The sequence below is a fragment of the Bos javanicus genome, chromosome 8 (genome assembly GCF_032452875.1).
Source record: "Bos javanicus breed banteng chromosome 8, ARS-OSU_banteng_1.0, whole genome shotgun sequence".
NCBI classification, from domain to species: Eukaryota; Metazoa; Chordata; class Mammalia; order Artiodactyla; family Bovidae; genus Bos; species Bos javanicus.
In genome coordinates, this window is record NC_083875.1 from 28,444,228 (window position 1) to 28,467,576 (window position 23,349).

Here is a 23,349-nt window from a genome sequence, read left to right on the forward strand (position 1 = left end):
TCCATTGTTTCCCCATTTATTTGCCATGAAGTGATGGGACCGGATGCCACGATCTTAGTTTTCTGAATGTTGAGCTTTAAGCCAACTTTTTCACTCTCCTCTTTCACTTTCATCAAGAGGCTCTTTAGTTCTTCTTCACTTTCTGCCATAAGGGTGGTGTCTTCTGCATATCTGAGGTTATTGATGTTTCTCCCAGCAATCCTGATTCCAGCTTGTGCTTCCTCCAGCCCAGAAAGAAGAGAAAATCCCAGTAGGAAACCGGTCATGAAAAGAAGTTGCCAATACAGTTGGAATGGAATAATACCTTAAGGATAGCACACGATGCTTGCAAATCTAGACATGATATCAGAAAGTATGTCTCGTAAACCTCTCATTTTGTTTTAGGTGGATAGCATTTCATTAAAAGCTTTAAAATTAGATCAAAGGGGAAATGTTTTTAGTTTTTAGCTAATCGTTTTTGGATTTTTCCTTTAAATTATGCCTTAAATTTGACAGAAAGATATTCATGAAATAGAGTCGAAAATTAAACTATTTTGTGCTGGTCTTTAAGCCGTTTGCTCATTTCTTCATAATGTGAATACTGCTAGAGCAAATAGGCCCTAGGTCTCTGCTGTGTTTACTATTCGGTCTCATTTCCATGTGTGGAAGGAAAGGCAGTATTTCCCTCTATGTTCTAGCATGCTAGTGGCCTGCCATGAGCACAAACAGGTTTATTCTTGGCCTTCAAGCAGATTCTCGGGGCTTAAGGTCAGCTGACAGTCAGTCTAATGATCCCAAAGTCTCTATCTGGTCTCTCTCCAGTCTCTTTACATCTTTCCTTCTCTATTCTCCCTTTCCCTCACATAAGAAAAAACAGCCGATCTTACTTGACTTTGGTTTTAAAATTACGCATCATGTAAGGTGTTTTGATATGAAAAAGGGGCTCAAATAAAACCGTTGAAACCATGATCGTGACCCTACTGACAAAGATTTTATTTTATTTTTTTTTAATTTATTTATATATATATATATTTTTTTTTTTTAAACTTTACAATATTGTATTAGTTCACTCTGGACCCATATTGAACTGGGTGCCAGATTTTTCCTAAGTGATATAAGCACCAGTTCAGTGAATATAAAAGGAAGTCTTTTCATTTAAAATGTTTAGATGTAAATATTTTAAGTGTTTTATACTGTTTCTGAACACAGTAAAACTTGTTTATAAGTCTGGATTATTTGGTTACAAATCTTCTAATTAATAGGATAGCCAATTATTATCATAGGAAATCAATACTTATCCTAGGGACTTCGCTGGAGGTCCAATGGTTAGGACTCCGTGCTTTCATTGCCAAGGGCCTGTGTTTGATCCCTGGTTATAGAACTAGAATCCCACAAACTGGCATGGTGCAGCCAAAAATTAAAAAAATATTTATCCTAATACTTTGCATTTCACTTAACAGGACAAATCTTCTTATCCTCATTTTGTAAATAATAATTTCCAATGAAATGGTCACTGAGCTCTGGTTACAAATGGGGGAGCCTAAAGTAACTCAGTCACCAACTACAACATGAATGGGAAGGCCACGAATCCAGTTACTCACTCTGATGTGACTTTTCATTCATACACAAGTCTGGCATCCCAGTATGAAGTGGTCAGAACGTTCATAGTGGCCTAACTGAATTTTTTCCATTACTGTTTATTTTGTGACAATACCAAATTCTTTTTATGGCTCTCAATCACTGGTAAAGTGTAGTTGACATGATAAGGAGGCCTAGGTTTTAGATTTGTATTGTACTTCTCAAACTATCTGTGAGGAAGGACCAGTTTTCCCCCAGCTGATTTTGAGCCAATAGTTGAGTTAAATACAGTAAAAATTAGTTAATTTTAAAAGAAATGACCATGTCTTTCATTGTACAGCAGTGTCACATTGTCCTGAAAGTTACCAGATAGCTACTCTGAATTCCTTGCAGAGTGGTCCTTTTTGATAGCATATAGGCCACTCATGGAAAGTCTTAACAGAGGAATCTTAAGCCATGGTTTAAGAATCACTGCACCAGATCCTGATTACTTCTGTCACAAAGATCTGCAGGCAAAAAACCTGGGCCTCCTTTGTTTTCCTTTGATGATTTCTAACTCCCTTCAACTGCTTAAACCCAAGGATATGCTAAAGCTGATATTCATTCCTTGCATTGAGCTTTCAGACCCATTCTATTACATAAGACAATCAACTTTGTTTCTTGTTGCAGTTTCTCTGTTTATGAAAGGGATGGTCTTTAGATGGTCTTGATGAATGATGGCTTCTTTGAAAAGAACTTCACATTGCCTGGATCCAGAGGGTACCCTGTCAGGAGGATTCTAGTTGGAGTATGTCATGTAGATAGTTGACCTGTCCCCAGGCACATTCATTTACAAAGATACTATGTTGTCCTTCCAGGTAAATTATAAACGGATGCTTCTGTTACCACAATAAATAAAGCTTCTCTTTTATCATTCAGGCAACCAGCAAAGTTCTAAACCTTGCTTACCTGGATCTCTTCCACCAGAAGTAAGTAGTTTAACAGAGCAGTCTCTCTTTTAGTGGAGACAGCCACTCAGGACTAAAAAAGAATCTGAAAGGCAGTAGATTTAGAAATAGCAGCAGGCATTCGTGGCGGGCCAGGAGAAAAGAGAAACCATATGGGACTGCTGTGTACCGTTAGGGGAGGGAAGACAGAAGGGTGATGGAAAAGAGATGCCTCAGGTGGGTTTGATCAGTTGCTATGGTTTCTGAGGCCTATTTTAATATCAGAGGCTGCCAGCTCTGTAAGTACAGTATCAACATGCAGATTTAGGTGCAGGCTACCTAGGAAGAACCTGAGGTAAAAATGACTATACACCACTCAGATTGAGTTTCCACAGTGAACGCGTTCATAAAAAGAATAATCAAGAAAATGGATTTGATGGTAAAGGGGAAATGGTGTAGAAGAGGTCATGACAGTGATCTGGAGACCAGCCTTGTTCAGGAGAGGTCTTGCCCCTTGTTATCACAGACGCAGTGTGCCCACCTCGAAAATGGCCTCAGTAAGTTCAGTGAACCTGGAGTCAGAATTTCTGGGTTCAAGTCCTAGACCCCAGTTAGCATCTTCGCAACCTTAAGCAGTCATACCTCTGGTGTCTCATCTGCTAAACATTTGCCAAGCTCTGGAAGCTGTTAAAAGACTCAAATGAGATAATCTCTGTAAAATCACAATTTATTTCTCTGCTTATTTACAATACCAAAAGTCTCCTCTACTCCCCTGTCCCAAAAAAGGATGTAAGGGAGACCATTGCTACCAGTGATACTTTTGAAAAAGCAGCTACTTCACAACTCCAGGATTATCCAGTTAGTCACTGTGTCGACATACCATGGTATGACTGTTGTGAACAGAGAACTGCATGAGAGAGTCTAATCTGAAGGCTAACTTCTCCTGCAAATGAGGGAGGGACATCTGTATTTGCCAGTTTACGTGGTTCAGTTCAGTTGCTCAGTCGCTCAGTCACGTCTGACTCTTTGCGACCCCATGGACTGCAGCACGCCAGGCCTCCCTGTCCATCACCAACTCCTGGAGTTTACCCAAACTTATGTCCATTGAGTCAGTGATGCCATCCAACCATCTCATCCCATCCCCTTCTCCTCCTGCCTTCAATCTTTCCAAGCATCAGGGTCTTTTCCAGTGAGTCAGTTCTTTGCATCAGGTGGCCAAAGAATTGGAGTTTCAGCTTTAGCATCAGTCCTTCCAATGAACATTCAGGACTGATTTCCTTTAAGATGGACAGGTTGGATCTCCTTGCTGTTCAAGGGTCTTTCAAGAGTCTTCTCCAACACCACAGTTCAAAAGCATCAATTCTTTGGTGCTTAGCTTTCTTTATAGTCCAACTCTCAAATCTGTACATGACCACTGGAAAAACCATAGCCTTGACTAGATGGACCTTTGCTGACAAAGTAATGTCTCTGCTTTTCAATATGCTGTCTAGGTTGGTCATAACTTTCCTTCCAAGGAGTAAGCGTCTTTAATTTCATGGCTGCAATCGCCATCTGCAGTGATTTTGGAGCCCAAGAAAATAAAGTCTCTGACTGTTTCCCCATCTATTTGCTGGAAGTGATGGGACCAGATGCCATGATCTTAGTTTTCTGAGTGTTGAGTTTTAAACCAACTTTTTCACTCTCCTCTTTCACTGTCATCAAGAAGCTCTTTAGTTCTTCACTTTTTCTGCCACAGGAGTGGTGTCATCTGCGTATCTGAGGTCATTGATATTTCTCCCAGCAATCTTGATTCCAGCTTGTGTTTCATCCAGCCTAGCGTTTCTCATGATGTACTCTGCATATAAGTTAGGGTGACAATATACAGGCTTGATGTACTCCTTGCCCAATTTGGAACCAGTCTGTTGTTCTATGTCCAGTTCTAACTGTTGCTTCCTGACCTGCATACAGATTTCTCAAGAGGCAGGTCAGGTAGTACACCAACACACATATAAAAGGATAGAATGCCAGAAATGAGCCTTATAAGGAATGGCTTATAACTATTAGAGCTTCTTTTTTAAGTAATTTAAATAAATGACAAGTATCACCTTAATATCGAATTAGGTGTTGTGATTCAGACCATACAGTTGTGGTCCAGAGAGAATTTCACATCACGGGGCTGAGTAGAACTATCTATGAGAGAGAATTCTCTCTTGCAAAAATAGTACAGTTCCCTCTATCCTGTTTGCCCTAATGTAACATCTTACACATGCATAGTACAGTTGTTAAAACCGAGAAATTAGGATTGATCCGTGCTGTTCGCTAATTGAGAGACTTTCCTGAAATTTTACCACTATTCCCACAAATGTACTTTTTCCGGTCTAGGATCCCTAGAATCTTATATTCATTTGTGCTGTCTTAGTCTCCTCCAATCTCTAACCAATCTTTGGTCTTTCTTTGACTTAAAAAAAAATCTTTCCCAACATTTACACTTTGAAGAATACTTGTGGCTGTTTTGCAGAACACCTTTTAGTTTTGATTTATCTGATGTTTTTTCATAATTAGATTGAGGTATGCATTTTTTTGGGCAAGCATGCCACAGAAACCACAGTGTATCCTTTTCAGTATATAGATCACAAGGTCTGTGATGATCCTTCATTTAGGCAAGTTGGTTACGGTGGTGTCTGCTAGGTTTCTCCCTTACAATGTGGTGATTTTCCTCTTTGTAATTAATAAGGCTCTTGTCTTGCATTTAAGATGATTTTGTGCTTCCATAAATCAACTGTCAAGGGTTGGAACAAGTGCTGTTCACAGAGGGTTGCCAAGTGTCCTGTCCTGGTGGGAAGGAGCTGTGCCCTAGAAGATGATGGAGTCATTAAGTGTTTGAATAGGTTTCTCTCAATCCATACTGAAATGGATTGCCTGACATTACATTGCAGGGTTTTTAAGTCCTACCTCCAGGCATATCTCATAGTTACTAGCAAAAATGAAAGTGTGAAATGCTTTTAATGTATATTTAACAACACATAGCCTGGTGATTACTGATGTGTATTCTCTGTGGACGCTCTCTACTATCAGAGCAGGATGTTAAGAGACAATATTTTTACACATTCTTATCTAAATCAATCACAGGTTTACTTTCTGAATATCTATAACTGTCATTTATAACAAGATCATAAAAAGTCAAATACTCTTAACTCAAACTTTGAATCATAGAACTACAATCAATTTTCAGAAAAAGTACAATTACTGTGTTTCCTTACTCTACCTTATGAAATTGCCTACTGTAACGTGACACTAAAATTCAGCCACTTAAAAGTGGAGAAATGCAGCGTAGCAATGTGAGTATGGGGGTGATGCTACTTCATTCATCTTCGTGATTTAGAAATTCAGATAATAGCTCCTGTTTAAAGGCAGTTTCATCATTGAATCCAGTGTCATGTCTGATTGTGTTAAATAAAATTCGAAAAATGTACCTAATTCCTTCCTTTGGTGTCACTATTTGATAAAGATTAAGGTACCATGTTCTGTTTTGCTTTTGCATACACTGGGTCGCACAGCAAGAGTTCACGTCTTGTACTAATATATGCTAAATACTTGCATAGTCTATAGACCATTGTTGTTAAAAGTAGCAGTAGATTGTAGGCATTTTAGATCACAGATCCCCAGTGGTCTACGTTTTGTTTGCTTTGACATTATTAAACTCAATCTGTTTCTCTAACTGTGACTCTAATGACTGCATTTGCATGGCAGAGAAGTTTGCTTCGTGGATCAACTTGTATTAACAGAGCTTGCATGTTGTTTTCTGCTCTCGCTCGTGGTGTTCCATGAGCAGACAGAGCACCTTCAGCTGCACTGAGTAATTATGCACAATCAATAAGTTTCTGTGTTTGTCTTTGTCGTTTCTTTGATGTGGCCTCCAGGATGCTGCCGGCAAGGTGCTGGACCGCTGGGCCATCATGTCTCGAGAAGAGGAAATCATCACCCTTCAGCAGTTTCTGCGGTTCGGAGAAACCAAATCCATCGTGGAGCTGATGGCGATTCAGGAGAAAGAAGGGCAGGCCGTAGCTGTACCATCTTCAAAGACAGACTCAGACATCAGAACTTTCATTGAGAGCAATAATCGCACCAGGAGTCCCAGCCTCCTCGCCCATCTAGAGAACAGCAACCCTTCCAGCATTCATCACTTCGAAAACATCCCCAACAGCCTCGCCTTCCTGCTGCCATTCCAGTACATAAACCCAGTCTCAGCCCCGCTGCTAGGATTGCCTCCAAACGGGCTGCTGTTAGAGCAACCAGGACTGAGGCTGCGGGAACCCAGCCTTTCGACCCAGAATGAATATAATGAGAGCAGTGAGTCTGAAGTCTCCCCCACGCCCTACAAGAATGATCAAACGCCTAATAGAAATGCCCTGACCAGCATCACTAACGTGGAGCCCAAAACCGAGCCAGCCTGCGTGTCTCCCATTCAGAATTCCGCCCCAGTCAGTGATCTGTCCAAAACTGAACACCCGAAGAGCTCATTCCGGATCCACCGGATGAGAAGGATGGGGTCAGCCTCCCGGAAGGGAAGAGTGTTCTGTAACGCGTGTGGGAAGACGTTCTATGACAAAGGTACTCTCAAAATCCATTATAACGCCGTTCACCTGAAGATCAAACATCGGTGCACCATTGAAGGCTGCAATATGGTCTTTAGCTCCCTCCGCAGCCGGAACCGCCACAGTGCAAACCCTAACCCTCGCCTTCACATGCCTATGCTAAGGAATAACCGAGACAAAGATTTAATCCGGGCCACGTCCGGGGCCGCCACCCCCGTCATAGCAAGTACAAAATCGAATCTCACACTCACGAGCCCTGGCCGGCCCCCAATGGGTTTTACCACTCCCCCACTAGACCCCGTCTTACAGAACCCTCTCCCTAGCCAGCTGGTGTTCTCTGGGCTAAAGACTGTCCAACCCGTTCCTCCATTTTATAGAAGTTTACTCACTCCAGGGGAAATGGTGAGTCCTCCGACCTCCCTCCCAACCAGTCCCATCATTCCAACCAGTGGTACCATAGAGCAGCACCCCCCACCGCCCTCTGAGCCAGCAGCGCCAGTAGTGATGATGGCCACTCATGAGCCCAGTGCCGACCTGGCGCCCAAGAAGAAGCCCAGGAAGTCCAGTATGCCTGTGAAGATCGAGAAGGAAATTATCGATACCGCCGATGAGTTTGACGATGAAGATGACGACCCCAATGACAGCGGGGCTGTGGTGAACGATGGGAGCCATGACAATCACTGCCACTCCCAGGAGGAGATGAGTCCGGGCATGTCGGTGAAGGACTTTTCTAAGCATAGCAGGACCCGGTGCATTTCAAGGACAGAGATAAGAAGGGCTGACAGCATGACTTCTGAGGACCAAGAACCTGAGCGGGACTATGAGAATGAGTCTGAGTCTTCGGAGCCCAAACTCGGTGAGGAATCCATGGAGGGGGATGAGCACATGCACGGTGAGGTGAGTGAGAAAGTCCTGATGAACAGTGAGAGGCCGGACGAGAACCACAGTGAGCCCTCTCACCAGGATGTCATCAAGGTGAAGGAGGAGTTTACAGATCCCACTTACGACATGTTTTACATGAGCCAGTATGGGCTGTACAACGGTGGGGGTGCCAGCATGGCAGCCCTGCACGAGAGTTTTACATCCTCTCTGAATTACGGCAGCCCTCAGAAGTTCTCCCCAGAAGGGGACCTGTGTTCTAGCCCAGACCCTAAAATCTGTTATGTGTGCAAGAAGAGTTTCAAAAGCTCCTACAGCGTGAAGCTTCACTACAGGAACGTTCACTTGAAAGAGATGCATGTCTGCACGGTGGCTGGCTGCAACGCTGCCTTCCCCTCTCGCCGAAGCAGAGACAGGTCAGTAAATCTCCATTGGCTGCTCCTGCTGGGGGGTGGAGGGTGCCAGTCATGGTGGACTTGACACATTAAAAAATAATCCAACTTGGATGTTTTCGATGCACTGTAAAGATTGTCCACAGTGACCGCGTGATCCCCAGGCTGCCATGCTCGTGAAGGATTGTTGCAGTCGGTGCTTGTTCTGATTAAGCATGCAGAATCATACGCCATCTTACTCAGTAATGCACGCCATTTTTCTCTGTGCTCCGTGTGTGTGTTTGTGTGTGTGTGTTTCCATGCATCTAGGTGTGAATAAGTTAACTGTGTACACAGTTCCCTGCTTTCCCGTGAACCTTCACTTAGAAGCTGCAGCTTCTGTTATATATATTTCTGCTTTGCCTTGTGGCTTTATAATTAAATCAATATATTATCTTCATACACACGTATTTATCCAATATAGAAACAGAAATTTACGGATGGAAAGAACCATAGGTCCAGGACATCGAGACAGCCTGCATCTGCGTAGGTATAACCAGAAATGTTATCATTCTTACATGAGTATTTAGTGTGTCCATGAATTCTTTAAGAGTCGTAGAAATACCGGAAGACAATGGGACCGAAGTAATTGTTGATATGGGGAAATGTAATGACGATTGTGGGTTACTTCAACTTCACAATGTCTTTGAGCACATCTCTAACATATAGTCTGTCATGGGAATTATGCATAGAAGGGGAGGCATGCATATACTTTGAGGATCAGTTAGAATATATTATGTCCAGCCTTCAGATGACATCACACCTTAGGTATGTAGCTGTGGCTCTGAAACAGTTGGGCTTAAACAGAAGCAGCTGGTCCTAAACCTGCAGTGTTCTTTTTCAATCTTAAAGAAAATGTAATATAAAAGGAATGTGTTAAGGTGGTCAGTGGTGGAGTAGTAGAGCTGTCCTCCTCTTGTGGAGATAAGCTTATGAGCAGAGTATACACCCGCCTAACTGGAGTCACACAGTTAGTTCATCCCATTATAACAAATGCAGTTTTTGGTTTTACATTGTCTTTTAATAATGTATCTGGAGAAAATTTTTTACATGGTAAAAATCAATATATGTAGAAGAAACAATATTAACTAGGAAGTTTCCAAATAGCTACCACCCAAATTCTAGTGTTTCCGTGGTGGGTAGAGTTGTTTTATAAAGTAACAACAATAGAAGTATGCTGAAAAGTAGTGACTTGCCTCTATAATGTTCTGTTTTTTCCATATTTAAAAATTCAGTCTTCTTAAAAATAAAAGAAAAAAATATTTTCCTTTCTACTAAAATACAAGGGACCCAATGCATGAAAAGCAAAATCTCTGAGAAAAAATTGAGTGGCTTTCTTCATACAATTCAAAACATGCTTTGAAGAGAAATCTATCTTCTTAAAAAATTCCCTCCCCCCAACTCCATTTACCTTGTTCTGTAAAAATGTTTTATGGTCACAGAGTTCTTTTCAGTTCCAGGTTATCATTGACAGTCCCAGAATACAGCAGTTAAGATAGCTAGACTTTGAATAATAAAATATAATACTATATCCATCCCCCCCACGTTTGTAAGTAATATTCCTTCTTTTACACTTGAAATAGTGCACTTGTGATAATGAGGTTAATGCATTGGATTTTTTTTTTTTAACAAAAAATAAAAGACTCATGAAAAACTGCATAAAATATTTATGGAAATGGAGTGTTTGAAGACAAGCCAAAATTTAAGCTTATTTGCATGAATTCCTATCACAGTTTCAGTTGGTTTGCTGAAAATACTGCAAGTCACAACACTCAAATAAATGGCTCTGGGACCAAAGGCTACAACACCCAAAGCTTGGTGCTTTCATTTCCATGAAGCCACCAGAAAACACGAGCGCTGTTTTTATGCCTCAGTGTATAAGGAAGTACTGTGCAGAGGGTGGTTTGTCTGAGGAAAAACATTTATTGACAGAAGCAGAATATTTCAGTCTCTAATTTTACTCTTAAGGATTGAGTGTTCCATGGGTGACCATCCATACACAAGTTAAGACCACTGCCCAGGATAACTAGGATATAGGATATTCCAGGTGGGAAGCATAATACAGATATGCATGTTCAGTCTCACAAGAGATTGCAAACCCCAGAAGACAGGTGATTACATTTCGTATGGGTGAAATAGCACGTCACGCCGAATCGTTTTAATTCTGGAATTTTGTCACACACGATAAAAAGCAAATTGGAAAAAAAAAAGTACTGTACAAGAAAGTCTTCTGATGCTCACTTGAAACTTTGCTTTGCAAGAGTCCTCAAATCTTTTGACCCCAGGGTAAACACTTAGCAGAAACTTTGATACTTCAACTTTTTTTTTTTATAAGAAGAGTGTTCATCCTTGTTGAGTCTATGACTTGAGTTAATATGTGAGCATAGCTACCACCGAATACGCAAAAACAGGGGTGCCATTGAATACCATCCTCTTCTGCATCTCAGGAAACATAACTGCACTATAATTGTACCCCTGTTTCATTGTCATCAACTAATGTTGACCTGTAATTTGATCTCCTTATTCACAAAGCCTCTGCCTCACATCTCAAATCTACCCAGTAGACTTCTCTTCCCTTGTCTCTTCACTCTTCCTGTATCAGTCGCAAGAACCCCAGGAATTTCATCCCTGCTTTTTTCCTCTTCAATCCACTATGAAGTTAGGCTGAGTTTTCTTACCTTTCTGTGACCCAACACACCTTCCCAAGCAGAAATCTCCCCCTGTCTCTAATCCTGCTGTCCCTGTGTCCATTTCTCTCCTCTCCCCAGCATCTTGATTCATCCATCCTGGACTCTGCAACATCTTCCTTGTGCAAACAGAGCATTAGAAGGCATTTTGAGTTGGGGTCGAAGTATGCAAGGGGTTTACCTGTGATAAAACTAACAGAATAAACCCTCTTCCTTCTATTTATGAAAGCAGCCTTCTTGTCTTTGGGCTTAGAACACCTTACCGGAGTGAGAAACAGGTCTTCCTGGGCTTCTTTCAAGATGATTGTATTTGAGGGAGTTGTGTGTTTGGTCTCAGACAGGCAGTTAGCAGGATGGAAGTAGAAAGATGGTAAATGCTGTGTTTTACACTTGGCGACTAGTTAGCAGAGATGTCCAAGTCTTTGCTTAGCATCTTTCTAGGTCTTGTAAGATCAGATTGAAGGCTTTTTGAAAAACAATATTCTTTGTGTGAAGTCACCAAAAGGGACATGAGAGAGAGAGAGTGGGGCACAGGCAAGGTTTGTGAGGGCTGAGGATTCTGAGTGAAGTATCAGAAGTGTCCTTTCTATACATTTGTGAATGAGTGTGAGTTTAATAAATTTGAAAGCAAAGAGGACCATTCCACACTAATGACACAGAGCAAGCTAATATACACAAACTCCAATTCATCTGGTCATTAGGTGGCTGTTAGGGTACTTTTTATTCTGAGTTTTAGAAGCACAATGTAAATTACTTTCCCTGTAAAGAACTACAGAACTATAAGGCGATGGCTGATATTTAAGTATTTAAGTGTATACTGACACTAGACATCTGGACTTCTTTCTTGTTTACCCTTGATTTTTCTGCTAAGATACTCTTCTTTCAGCTTCTTTCAGCTTCTTTCAGCAAAGCTTTCAGCTTCTTCAGCTTCTTTCAGCAAAGCTGACTCTAGGTTTTTAAGTATACCTATGAAAATACTCCCTGGGAAGAATTCTAACTGGCCTAGAACCTGCAATCTTCATAAAGGACAGTTTCTTGACGAGTGTCATAGAAGTGGTTGGCCCTGGCTTTCTTTGGTCATTTCTTATCCTCTCTCTGGTATTTTGATCCCCAGGAGGGCTGAGTGGCCATGGATCATCTGTATATTAGGGAAGTCCATTTATAAATTACATTTGGTTTTTATTCCAAAAAATAAAAACCCCTGTGTCCTCTTCTAAATTCCTTATCATTTGCTAGTATGTTAAAAATCTATTTATATCTGTTTCAGTGATTGGCTGTTTTAAAACTCCCTCAATTATAATGAAGATTTTGTCTACAGAAACTAGACGGTCTGCATAGAAAGAAATACTTAATCTGTTTGTTTTTCATCTTAACATGAATTTTACCATCTTTGTTCCTCTCTTCCCTCTGAGAATAGTGGCCACTCATTGCTACAGTTTGTCTTGAATTTTATCAGAAAGGTAAGCATTATGTTTGATCTTCAAGGTGTAGGAAAGGTGATTCAGCCCCATGGATAAATTTAGAAACAAAATAATATTTGCTTAGGGTGACTTATAAATAAATAATGAGGCAACCATTGGTGCCAAGTGGAAACCTTGTCTTTGATTGCTACTTAAATCCGTCCAGATTTAAACATGTAAACTTCTTGATTTGTATGAAGTAAGACATCTGTATTTGGTTTATTAAAACCTGCTGATGTCTCCAGAACTAAATTTGTTCCTGTATAGGCCTCTGGGTAGCCGTAGCTAAAAAGCAGAGATGTATGGTTTTTGCTTGTTTGATTACCTGACTTCCAGCCCTGTACAGGTGTGCAGGAATAAATTAACATAAGCTACCTCTGACGAGCCACTGCATACATTAACAACAGAGGTGAAGATGCGAAAACATGCTACCTGCCTCCTGTTTTCACCTTCCCAGCAGCGACATCCATTTTTCCCATCATTCTTGTTTAGAAAAGTTCTCTGTAAGTTTCCAAAGAGAGATTTGCAATAAATGCATATGATTTCACCAGGCAATACCTCCAAGAAATGAGCCACTTAGCACCAATTAAAGATAACTATTAGTGCATTTGCCCTAATACAATTAGCTGTCAAACAGTGTGTTAATCTTCTCCAAGTACGAGAAGAGAACACTTTAAGGCATCAGCTTTTTCATTTCCTATATTTTTTGCCATCCAAACTGCAGCTCTCCTTTACCAGAATTCTTTTATAAGGTAAAGTCCTGTTGGTCCTCTGACTTTTAAAGGAAGACATTTTTCCCCCCTCTGTTACTCTTTAGTTTCACAGTACAGCCAGGAGATCAATAGGTCTTTTGTACTTATCTCCATTACTTTCCATCAAAGGCAAACAAACAAAATAAATTCCCCCTTCTGAGTAATTGCTAGTTGTGCCCTCCTCAAGCGAAACTTTGGTAGTAAGATAAACTTCAGTGTCATTCCTGTCTCTGGGGTTCTTTTTATATCCTGGGAGAAGAGCAGTGAGCAAAACGGCCTCCTTGTATCATGGGGAGAGACTCTGTCAAGCCTACCATGCGCCTCGGATCTTCCTAATGACCCCCTGCTGGCCCAGCTGGATGTAAGACAAGCTCATTTAAGCCTCTGCTGACCTTTCACTCCTCCAGCCCAAGAAGTACACCAATCACTTCCACCAAACTGCCTACCAACTAGACAACAAAGCTTAATGTTGAGCAAAGGACTTCCTGTCCATGATACAAAGAAGTTCTTAAAAATTTCTCTTGATGAGAGTACCATTAAATCTCTTGTGGCTACATAACTTCCACTGTGTAAATGCAATGCTTTCATATACCCTGTATTCCTACCTTCCCTCAAAAGGAATGAGCTACTACTCCCTCCATCGGGAACTTGAAAATCCAGGCAGAAATAGCATTTAGATCAGCATGTACATACTGCATGCATAGGTGGTAATTTTCAGGATGGCACCACTTTGAAAGGGTCATCTTCATGATTTCTGTCTCCCTTGGGTCTCCCGCCATCTATCTGATCCCCTTATAGACTTTTTTGGTCTCATTCTTTCTCATAATGATTCATTCTAAGTATTTGCTTTTGTAGATAGTCTTTTCTTTTTTAAAACAAATAAGGAAGGCCATTTCTCACCTGGAATCAGGTTATGAGACTTCACACACATATTAGTATTTGCTTGTATCCTTCCTGCAAAGGTGGGTTCTCCATAAGGTAAGAGGCTTCTACCAGCCCTTTCTTGCAGAGTGATTTGTTGTTGTGCTAAGGAGACAGACTTTTCTTTCTCTGTTGAAATTTCATTGTGAAGGTTGGGCTAGAAAACGTTTCTTTTTTCTCTTTTTAAAAAGCCTTCTCAGAAATAATTTAACGTTTTTGCCGTAAGACTCCCACAAGCTTCAAATAAATGAATGTGGCAGAAAATGAAAGGAGTTTACACTTGCCAAAAAATTACAATGTCATAAAAAAAGGATTTATTAACTTTGATTCTTGAGTGCCAAGATGTGTGTGTGTGCATGTGAGAGAGAGAAGCAAGCTGAGAAAGAGGAAAAAAGAATGCTTTTCAGGAAAGGACAATTTTTCTTCCGTTAACAGAAAGCTACACTTTTTTAAAATACCTAGATTTTATGTCCTAATGCAAGCAGCTTGAATTAAAACAGGAGTTGTAAATTCCTGGTAAAAAGCTGTTATGCCTGAAGTGTTAGTGATCTTAACTCTAGTACTTTATGGAGTTTATTACTTCTTTTATTAACTAGGGGGGAAAATGTTACCTACTTCTGGTTTAATTCTTTTTCTTGCTTGCTCTAATTATTTTGACTTTACCTTAGGAAAAAAAAAAAAGCTGTGTTTCTAACCTGAACATACGTAAGTGATGCCTCTAGTTTGCTATTGCATATATCAATTGGAATTATTGCCAGCTATTCAAAAATTATGCTAACGTTCTCATGTAAATGTATCCACATAAAGTATATGTGTGTTTATATGTGAACAACCACATAAATAAGAATATCAAAAGACAGATCATCCTTAATTGCCAGAATAGACATCTTCATCTTGGGAAATGATGTATGAAGTTACTTTAGCACATGGATGGGAAATAAGATTATTTTTCAGTCAGAAGAGACAGATTTGGGCGATGAGAACAACAGACCTTCAGAAGTAAGCCTCATGGGTCTGATGGCCAGCTAAGGGGAGCCGCTCGAACTCTGCTGGCTTTTTAGTCCGCTCTGTCACCAAGGGGGCACTGGGGGGTCAGTCCGCTCACTAGTAATTGTGTTTTACAGACTTCTAAAGCAATTGGCTCAGTCAGTCCCAATTCAATAAAAGTGGAGAGCAAGAGAGAGAGCACTTTTGTTCTATTTTTTACTTGAAATTATTTCATTCAGCAGTCTGTCTTTTTTATTACCAGGACTTGACATTAGCACTCCAAGCTATATTAGCATCCATTTCAGCAGTTCAGTAATGGTATTAAAAAAACACTTAACTTCAACGGTGAATGGTTGTATGACAGTACCATAAAAAATCCACATTAAAAAAAAAAAAAAACTTATGTATTTGTCCCAGCAAATTATTTTTCACTTGTTTAACCACTTCAAAGCTATGTTCTTGAGCTGGGTTTTCACGAGAACCTTCTTGCTCTGAGAAGCAAGCAGTCAGCAGTGCTCTGTTGATTAGGGAACCAGGAGAAGAGGGAAAGAGAGAGATCCAGTGGAGAGAGGGGAGGTAAAGATGCTGTTTACCCGTAGTTAGATTACCTTCCATTCATCAGCAGAGATGGAATTGGCAGCCTCAGAGCACCCAAGGTGAAATTCTTGGATCCTCATGCCTGGCTGGGATTTGATTTTTAACCCAGTGCTCCCCAAACTTGGGAGCAGAGCCTAACTACTTTGGCACTGCAGTGTGCTCATAAATGACTACATTAGGTTCTAAATTTTGATTAAACATTCAGTAATTAATCAATGGTAGACATGAAGCAGTTGGCAAGGTCCAGAGCTGCAAAATGTTTAAGACATAAAACATTACGAAGTAATTAGAATATGCTCCTTCAAGAGAAGGATTGCCTTCAATAAAGAGGTAAATGATAGCATCCTGCTTATTGTGGACGTAGGCAGCCAGAGAAATATGATAAACTGCTGGAGATACACATATCAGTAATCATCCACATTATTAGTGCCATTAATCATAATTCCAAAAATATGACAGCAGTAGCCAACTTTTTGACCAATTTCGCTTCTGCCCGTTGGCCATTATAACTTCGCTAATAGACTGCAGAGCTCCTGTGTGTGGCAGTTTGCATTGAGAATGGAAGGTTAATTATATTTGAGCTGCTGATTTCTTCTCTCCTTGGAAAAGGCTTAGCACTTTGACAATCCCAAAAGCTCACTGTTGTTAAAGCAGTAAAAGTACCTTATTGAAATTTTCTTTGTTGGTCAGGAACAAGGAGATGTTTCAAATGAGAGAGATGCACCAGGCTGGGAAAGCCGCTAATGTTTCTTGCTCCAAAGTGATCCTTGGGCAGCAAGATGAAGTCAGAGGTTTCTTTAGCTCGCTTTGCTCTCGTTTCTCTTTGGCAGACGGGTAAAAATTTCACTCTATGGTGATACACCAGGTGAATCCCACAAGATGCGTGATGATCTCAGTATGTATATATAGGACTAAGAAGTTGGGGGAAGTGGTTAATGGTATTGGAAGCAATAAGCACCTCTTTCATACAGAATTCTGCTTCTATGGCTATGCTTGTGTGAATCATGAGTAAAAAGAATTTCAGAAAACTGAATGTTTCTGAACTTTAAAAGGTAGCATAGTTGTGTTGCTGGTTGCTTACCTGAAGTTTTCCTGTTGGTAGTTTTGACACCATTTAACCAAAGATATAAATTAGATGGTTGTGCATTCTTTTTGTTCATGTGTCTTAAATAGTTTCATTTTCAACACAGAATTCTAGATAAGGCCGTAGCTCAATTATAATATTGCCTACAAAATCCTGTCCCCTGGGAAACTCGCACATCCCTAATGCTCTCTTTTTAAAAGATCACAAATTGTTTTAATGATATAAAACCTTCTTGGATAGTTAGGAAGTATTTCCTTTGAAAAAGATCTCAGAAACTGACGTTCCGTGTTGTACACATCAGAAAAGAAAGCTTATTTTTAAATAGGAGAAGAAATTCAAATGTCAAGAGAAAAATGCATTCTTACTGTTTTGGAAATAGATCTTCGGAACTCTTTGTATAAGATGATAAAACCTGGGATTGAAAACTGGAGAGTTAGTTCATCCAGCGGAGAAGGTGATGGCACCCCACTCCAGTACTCTTGCCTGGAAAATCCCATGGACAGAGAGCCTGGTAGGCTGCAGTCCATGGGGTTGCAAAGAGTGGGACACGACTGAGCGACTTCACTTTCACTTTTCACTTTCCTGCATTGGAGAAGGAAATGGCAACCCACTCCAGTGTTCTTGCCTGGAGAATCCCAGGGACGGGGGAGCCTGGTGAGCTGCCGTCTCTGGGGTCGCACAGAGTCGGACACGACTGAAGCAACTTAGCAGCAGCAGCAGTTCATCCAGGGTAAATATAAATCTCAAAATTGTAGCTCAGATTTTATTCAAGTCCTTAAAAGATGCTGGGATGAATGGCTTTGCTTTCTCTTACCCAACAGTAGTAGTAGTAAGCTGAACACCATATGAGCTGCCTGATTGAGAAATTTTCCAAGTGCTATGAAAACATAATCCTATTCACAGTGTATCACACGTCTCACATTACAGCGCAACAGGTTATCTATTGAATAATCAGCACCCTTGAGAAGCCTCGATGTGTCAGATACAGCTCAGAAGTAAAATGGTTAGGGAACAGCGTTGGATATCAATTCTGCACTTAACCTGAGCATCCAGCATAGACATTTTCCATCCACCAATCTTCCTTCCCAAATGCCATCACTACATTAACATTTTTTAAGCATTCCACAGCAATGACAAATTGTTTTGTAGCCGTAGTGCCAGATTTAGTATGCAAGAGACATGTTCGCCTCTGCCAACAAACCAATAATTCTCACTAACATCTTCAGAGTTACAACATTTATAAAGTTGCAAAGTGGAGTAAACAAACCATCTGTTTGGCTTTTCCATATATGTCATGCTTTCTTATTAGCATATTACGATTCATTTACTAAACAAATTTGGTGATTTCGTTCACGTCAAAGTTAGGTTGGAAGCTTGAAGATGATTAACATTCCTGGGACAGACACATTAATACATTGCTTCCTCGGCAAAGTTAAATGGCTTCTCAGGAGAATCGCCCCTTGTTGACAAGATGAGACTGTCAATTTGGTTTGCCTGCCACATTAGGGGCCGTAAGGGGATGGCAGGCTCTGAGAGAGGGGAGTCATGTAGGCAGCATAATTCACTGTGAATTGAGAAAAGAAGTCTAATTCTGATAAATGGTCGACCCCAATACATCCTACCTGTTATTACAACAGACGTGCCGTATCTGTGCAGTAAATTAGCTAAACCCCTAAAGAGTTTGGTGGGAGCTTATCTTCAAGTGAATAATTTGAATGGAGAGAGAACTGTCTGCGTGACCAGTATGGATGATTTGTTTTATATTGAAAGGGATTGAAGGGACTGGATTTCATACTTTTAATTTGCAAGAATTTGCTTAGCTTTTGTTTCTTGCATTTATCATGTACTTCTGTACTTTTGGGGGGTGGAAGGGGTTGAGCATTGTTCACTAAAATTTCCTGAGCTGGGGATGGTTTTCAGATCTTTTGGAGAAAATCTTTAAATACTACCTTAGAGAGCACCTGCTCATTTTGCAAAAATGTATATACTATCAAAAATATCATTACTTCACAGGGCTATAAAGTATACCACCATCAATAAATGGGAATACAAATATTTTTGAGGTATTCAGGACAACAGGTAGTGTCACGGCAATCTAGATAAAAGAATAAATAAGGCACAGAAGTTTTAATTTTTCATTTCTTTGGATTTGGAGAGCAGATTTACATTTCCAGTCAGGAATATTGACCCAGTGTCCAACAATACACTCAAACCCAGCATCCAGATTTTATATTTTATATTACAGGTTGAATATAAATTTATGTCTGCCCATATACATACATAAAAACACACATACACTATTTATATGTGGTGCTCTCTGCTGTGTATACTTCACTGTGATCATTCTGGACAGTTTGAGGTGTGTGCCTATGTGTGTGAAGTGGCAAAGATAAGCAGAAAAAATAAAGGCAAAAGTTAGGCCAAAATGGAGCCTCAGTTCCATTTCACCTGGGGCACCACAATTAATTATCAAGCATTTTGTTTCAGTTCAGTAAGTTTAGGATGGCTTAGAACTGACTTAAGAATTAAGGTTAGATTGGGCTTCTTATGTAACCTATAGCTTGATTCAGTTTGATGGCCACATTTTGATTTTCTAACTTGATCATGAAATTCTTATTTTTTAAAAACGTTCTTTGTATCTCAAAACCAAAGTTAAAATCTCAAAACATTTTTTCAGTGTGCTTAATTTTTTTTTTCTTTTTATGGTCAAACATTGCATTAAGTTGAACTAGGTATTTAAACCAGCTTAGAAAGGGAAATGTGAGGGAAAAAAGCTCAAGACAGGACTGACTTTCTCTAAAAGGTGTTTGCATTTATTTGACTGTTGGATTTGCTGTCTTCTGTGATTGTATGGTAAAATTTTCTTTTTTTAACTGAGATATAATTGACTTGTTTTTGTTAAAGAAACCAAAAAAGAGTGGTAGTCCACTTTAATCTAGTTAGAGTGCTCCCACCAAGCATTTCAAAGAGTTAATCTGATTTCATGACCTCTTCTATGTCATATAAGCTTCATTACCTTTTGCTTTTAAGGGTGCTCTTAGTTTTTAAGAGGCTTTGGTAAACTCAGTAGAGAAATAGTAGGAATGAGTGCAGAGGTCAGAAGAAACATTTGTGGTTCTAAGCATCGCCCAAGTTATAGGACTGTGTCATGCCGTAGTTATTATGTAGCATTACTTTTAATATTACCTTTAATATTAATATTATCTGTGTCTTTTCTTAAATCTTTAGGTTCATGTTCCCAATCTTGGGATCGTTGTTTCCACTTCTGTAATTTGTTTTGGGGAAAGTTTAAGACTCTGCCTATTACTGATTGAAGTCAAATAAATGTACTTCTAATTATGTCCCATGTGCAAAGTATTGGGTTGATCAAAAGTTAGAGTGTTCCCATCAGATGTGATGGGGAAATCCGAATGAACTTTTTGGTCAACCCAGTATTCTACTTGCGCAGCAGGAGACTTGAGCTTGAATAAGATATAGTTTGTGTTCTTAAAAGTGACCATCATGGAACTACATTTTGTCCTACTGTCTTGACGAGATCCCCCGTAAGATCAGATCCTTCCTCCCTCATCAACTTACCTTCTGTTTTCATCCCAGTCTTTTTTTTCCTCTAAAAGGAAGCTGCCTCCTCATATTGGTATTACCTACCTAATACCCAGTCAACGCAAATAGAAACAGCTTTTGTACTGCTGACATTCTTATAAAGTATAATAAGTTCTAATACAGTTTTAGTTCATGGTTATTTTTTCCTCTTTTCTGGAGACAAATATTTAGAACATTAGGTTCATTAGAAAAACTCATCTCTGGAGAACTCAAAATCTGTTCCTTTCTGGAGGCCTCCTGCTCCTTATTACAGACAGTTGCCCCCTGCTTTCTCTGCCAGGGGTCCTCCCATTTCCAGCACTCTCTGGTCTTCTTGAACTTTTCAGAGTCCTCTTCCTTGTATACCTGATAGTCTCTTGGTGACTCTTGTTTCTGTGTCTCTTCATCTTCCTTTTCACCTCTCTAGGTTTTGCTGATCCATGTAAACTTGTAAGTTGCTGTTAGCTCCTGGTCTTCATCTCTTCTCCTCAGTAGTGTTCTGTGGCGGTTCGTGGTTTGGATTGACTGAGTCCAAGTCTGTTAACATCAAGCACTGCATTTTGTCCATTCTGTAGAGGCAAAGCTAACCTCCTGAGGTACAGGATCAGGACTCTCTCAAGAGTCTATCTCCTCTCCCTCTTGCTTTGCCTCTTTCCACTCCAGTAATACTGGGAGTTAACAGCTCCAAGCCCACCATCGTGAGAGTGAACCAGTAAGCTTTCCACCACACGTTCCTCCTATCCCTACTTCTGGTATTTTGCATATGGCATTCAGGAGGATTATTACACAAAAATGAAATAGATTAAGAAATGAACATAAAAGAATCAATTCTCTTGAACTGTGGTTGCATAATGGAAATCGACTATCACGAATGAACCCATGTACTGAAGTTATGAACAGCAGAGCTAATGCACTGCCATGAGTTCATCTTTATTATTGCATTACACCTGAATCAATTGATAAAGTAGCTTTTTTTTTTAAAGGCAAGGATGGCACTTAATTGAATAAAAGTCAATGTAATTATATTAGCAGAGGCCAACAGTACTGCTGACAGCGGAAAAGGGACACTGTTGAACCCAGTGCCAGAGCTGGTCTACACATTTCTGCACATCATTTGGTTGACAGATATTGAGGGCTGGTACCTCATCTAATTAGATTACGGATTTCTATTGCTGTAAGTGAGACATGAAGAGAAACATCTCTTCCTGGTAACACCACAATGGAGATGTGTAATTTCACAAGTCATCTCAGGGAAGATGTGTCCATCTGGGGATCAGTGTGTCCTTTCATCAGTGTTAATTTATTCTTCCTTATTCAGTGTGTCTTGATGTGACTGCTGTGTCTGGCTGCTGTTTTCTCAGCAGTGAATCTAGGAAGCGGTAACTGCAGATGTGTGAGAAGCAACAGAGTTCTAGATTAAAGTCATCGCAAAATGTGTGTTTGTGAAATTAAGAAAGGGAGGGGAGGGTGTTAAAAATAATACACAGAGGGGTAGGATTTTGCGAGCTGCTTATGGTTGGCAGGTTGTTTTATCAGTGGCGTAATAGTACATACTGTAACTCTATTTCCACATTCTTGTAATAACTCCAGTGGCGTCATACCCACATGTCAGGGGGAAAGATTTCTCAGTAGGCATTTCCTGCACTCTGCTTAACAACCTGCATTTGGAATCATCTGCCATCTGACACCAGGGAGACGGGGCGCGACTGTCAGAGCAGGGACCCTGGGGACCACTTCTGTTTATCATTCACATATCCGCAACACTGCATGCATCTGTATAGAATTCATTTATGGATGACGATGATGCTGTGAATTTGGTTTATCTTAATTTGATTTATGATTTTTGGATGATGCGGCTGATCTGAAAATCATCAAGACAGCATATGAGATGATCGCTTATGACAGAAAATGATTTTTTGATCAGAACATTTTAAATCCCTATGTTATTGTTTAAGTTTTTTTTCCAAACCAGATGTCTAGAATGTGAATTTGTTTTCTCTCTCTCTCCTTCTCTCTCTTTTTCTCTCTCTGTCTCTCATTCTTGCTTTCTTTTGTGATCGATTTAGCAAAAGATTAGAAAGCTGATGTTATTATCACAAGGTAAGCTCAGCCGTTCTAAGTGCAGTGCAGAGGGGGCCGCCGCCCCTCTGCCCCTTCAAACCCAGAGTGCTATATATTGTCTTGTGTGGAAAGGTGGAACGTGTTTCCCACCTTTCTTGTCTCTGAGGCACATACCTCTCAACCATCTCTAAGAAATACTAGCCATGCTCGTCACCGAATGGTGTGACTCATTTTGGATTTTCCATACTTTTTAATTATAATCAGCAGGTCTGTCAAACTTGATCCGGGCCATTCTAGGTCATTTCTATGATCACAATTAACTTCTCCAAGATGTAGAGCTTCCACCATTATTGAGAAGCTTTTATGCATCTGTATTTATTTATTGGTTTGCTTTTTGGAAGGGTAGCCTTCAATTTAGACACTTGTCAAACATAAGCCTTTGCAGGTGGAGAGAGGTATATGCCCAAGGGCACTTTAAAAATAAATGGGGGATGTAAATACTAAGGCAATGTTTTCAGATAGATAATACACTATCAGGCTTTGTAAATCATGACATCCCTATGGATGCTCTGGGACAAATCTTGTTTTTTTTTTCTTTATATATATACATATATATATATACAAGCAAAGCACTCAGTGAGTACAGTATAAGTTTTGCTTGCCTAAGAAGTATGGATTCCAGTTATTAAAATGGAGGGACCATGTGTTATTATTGTGCTTGAATTTTTTTTTTTTTTTTTGGTATTGTGTGTGGGTTTTTTTCTTTTTGGGTCCCTTTTTTTTTTTTTTTCTGTTGGGTGTGATTTTTTTTTTTTTTAATGGGGGGTGGATTTTATTTACTAAGCCAACTTCTG

The 23,349-nt window shown here is 40.0% G+C and overlaps 1 protein-coding gene across 13 annotated transcripts in view; it reads left to right on the plus strand.

Moving 5' to 3' along the window:
* BNC2 (basonuclin zinc finger protein 2) overlaps nucleotides 1-23,349 on the plus strand; it is a 485,862-nt gene that overhangs the window by 451,717 nt on the left and 10,796 nt on the right. For 7 of the 13 annotated variants that reach the window (XM_061425235.1, XM_061425228.1, XM_061425231.1 and 4 more), the window contains 2 exons: nucleotides 6,383-8,352; nucleotides 8,792-8,857. In XM_061425235.1, the coding sequence (XP_061281219.1) occupies nucleotides 6,383-8,352; nucleotides 8,792-8,857 (2,036 nt within the window). Of the gene's footprint in view, nucleotides 1-6,382; nucleotides 8,353-8,791; nucleotides 8,858-22,500; nucleotides 22,535-23,349 lie in introns of all 13 variants that reach the window. The other 6 variants (XM_061425225.1, XM_061425227.1, XM_061425230.1 and 3 more) reach the window with 2 other exon arrangements.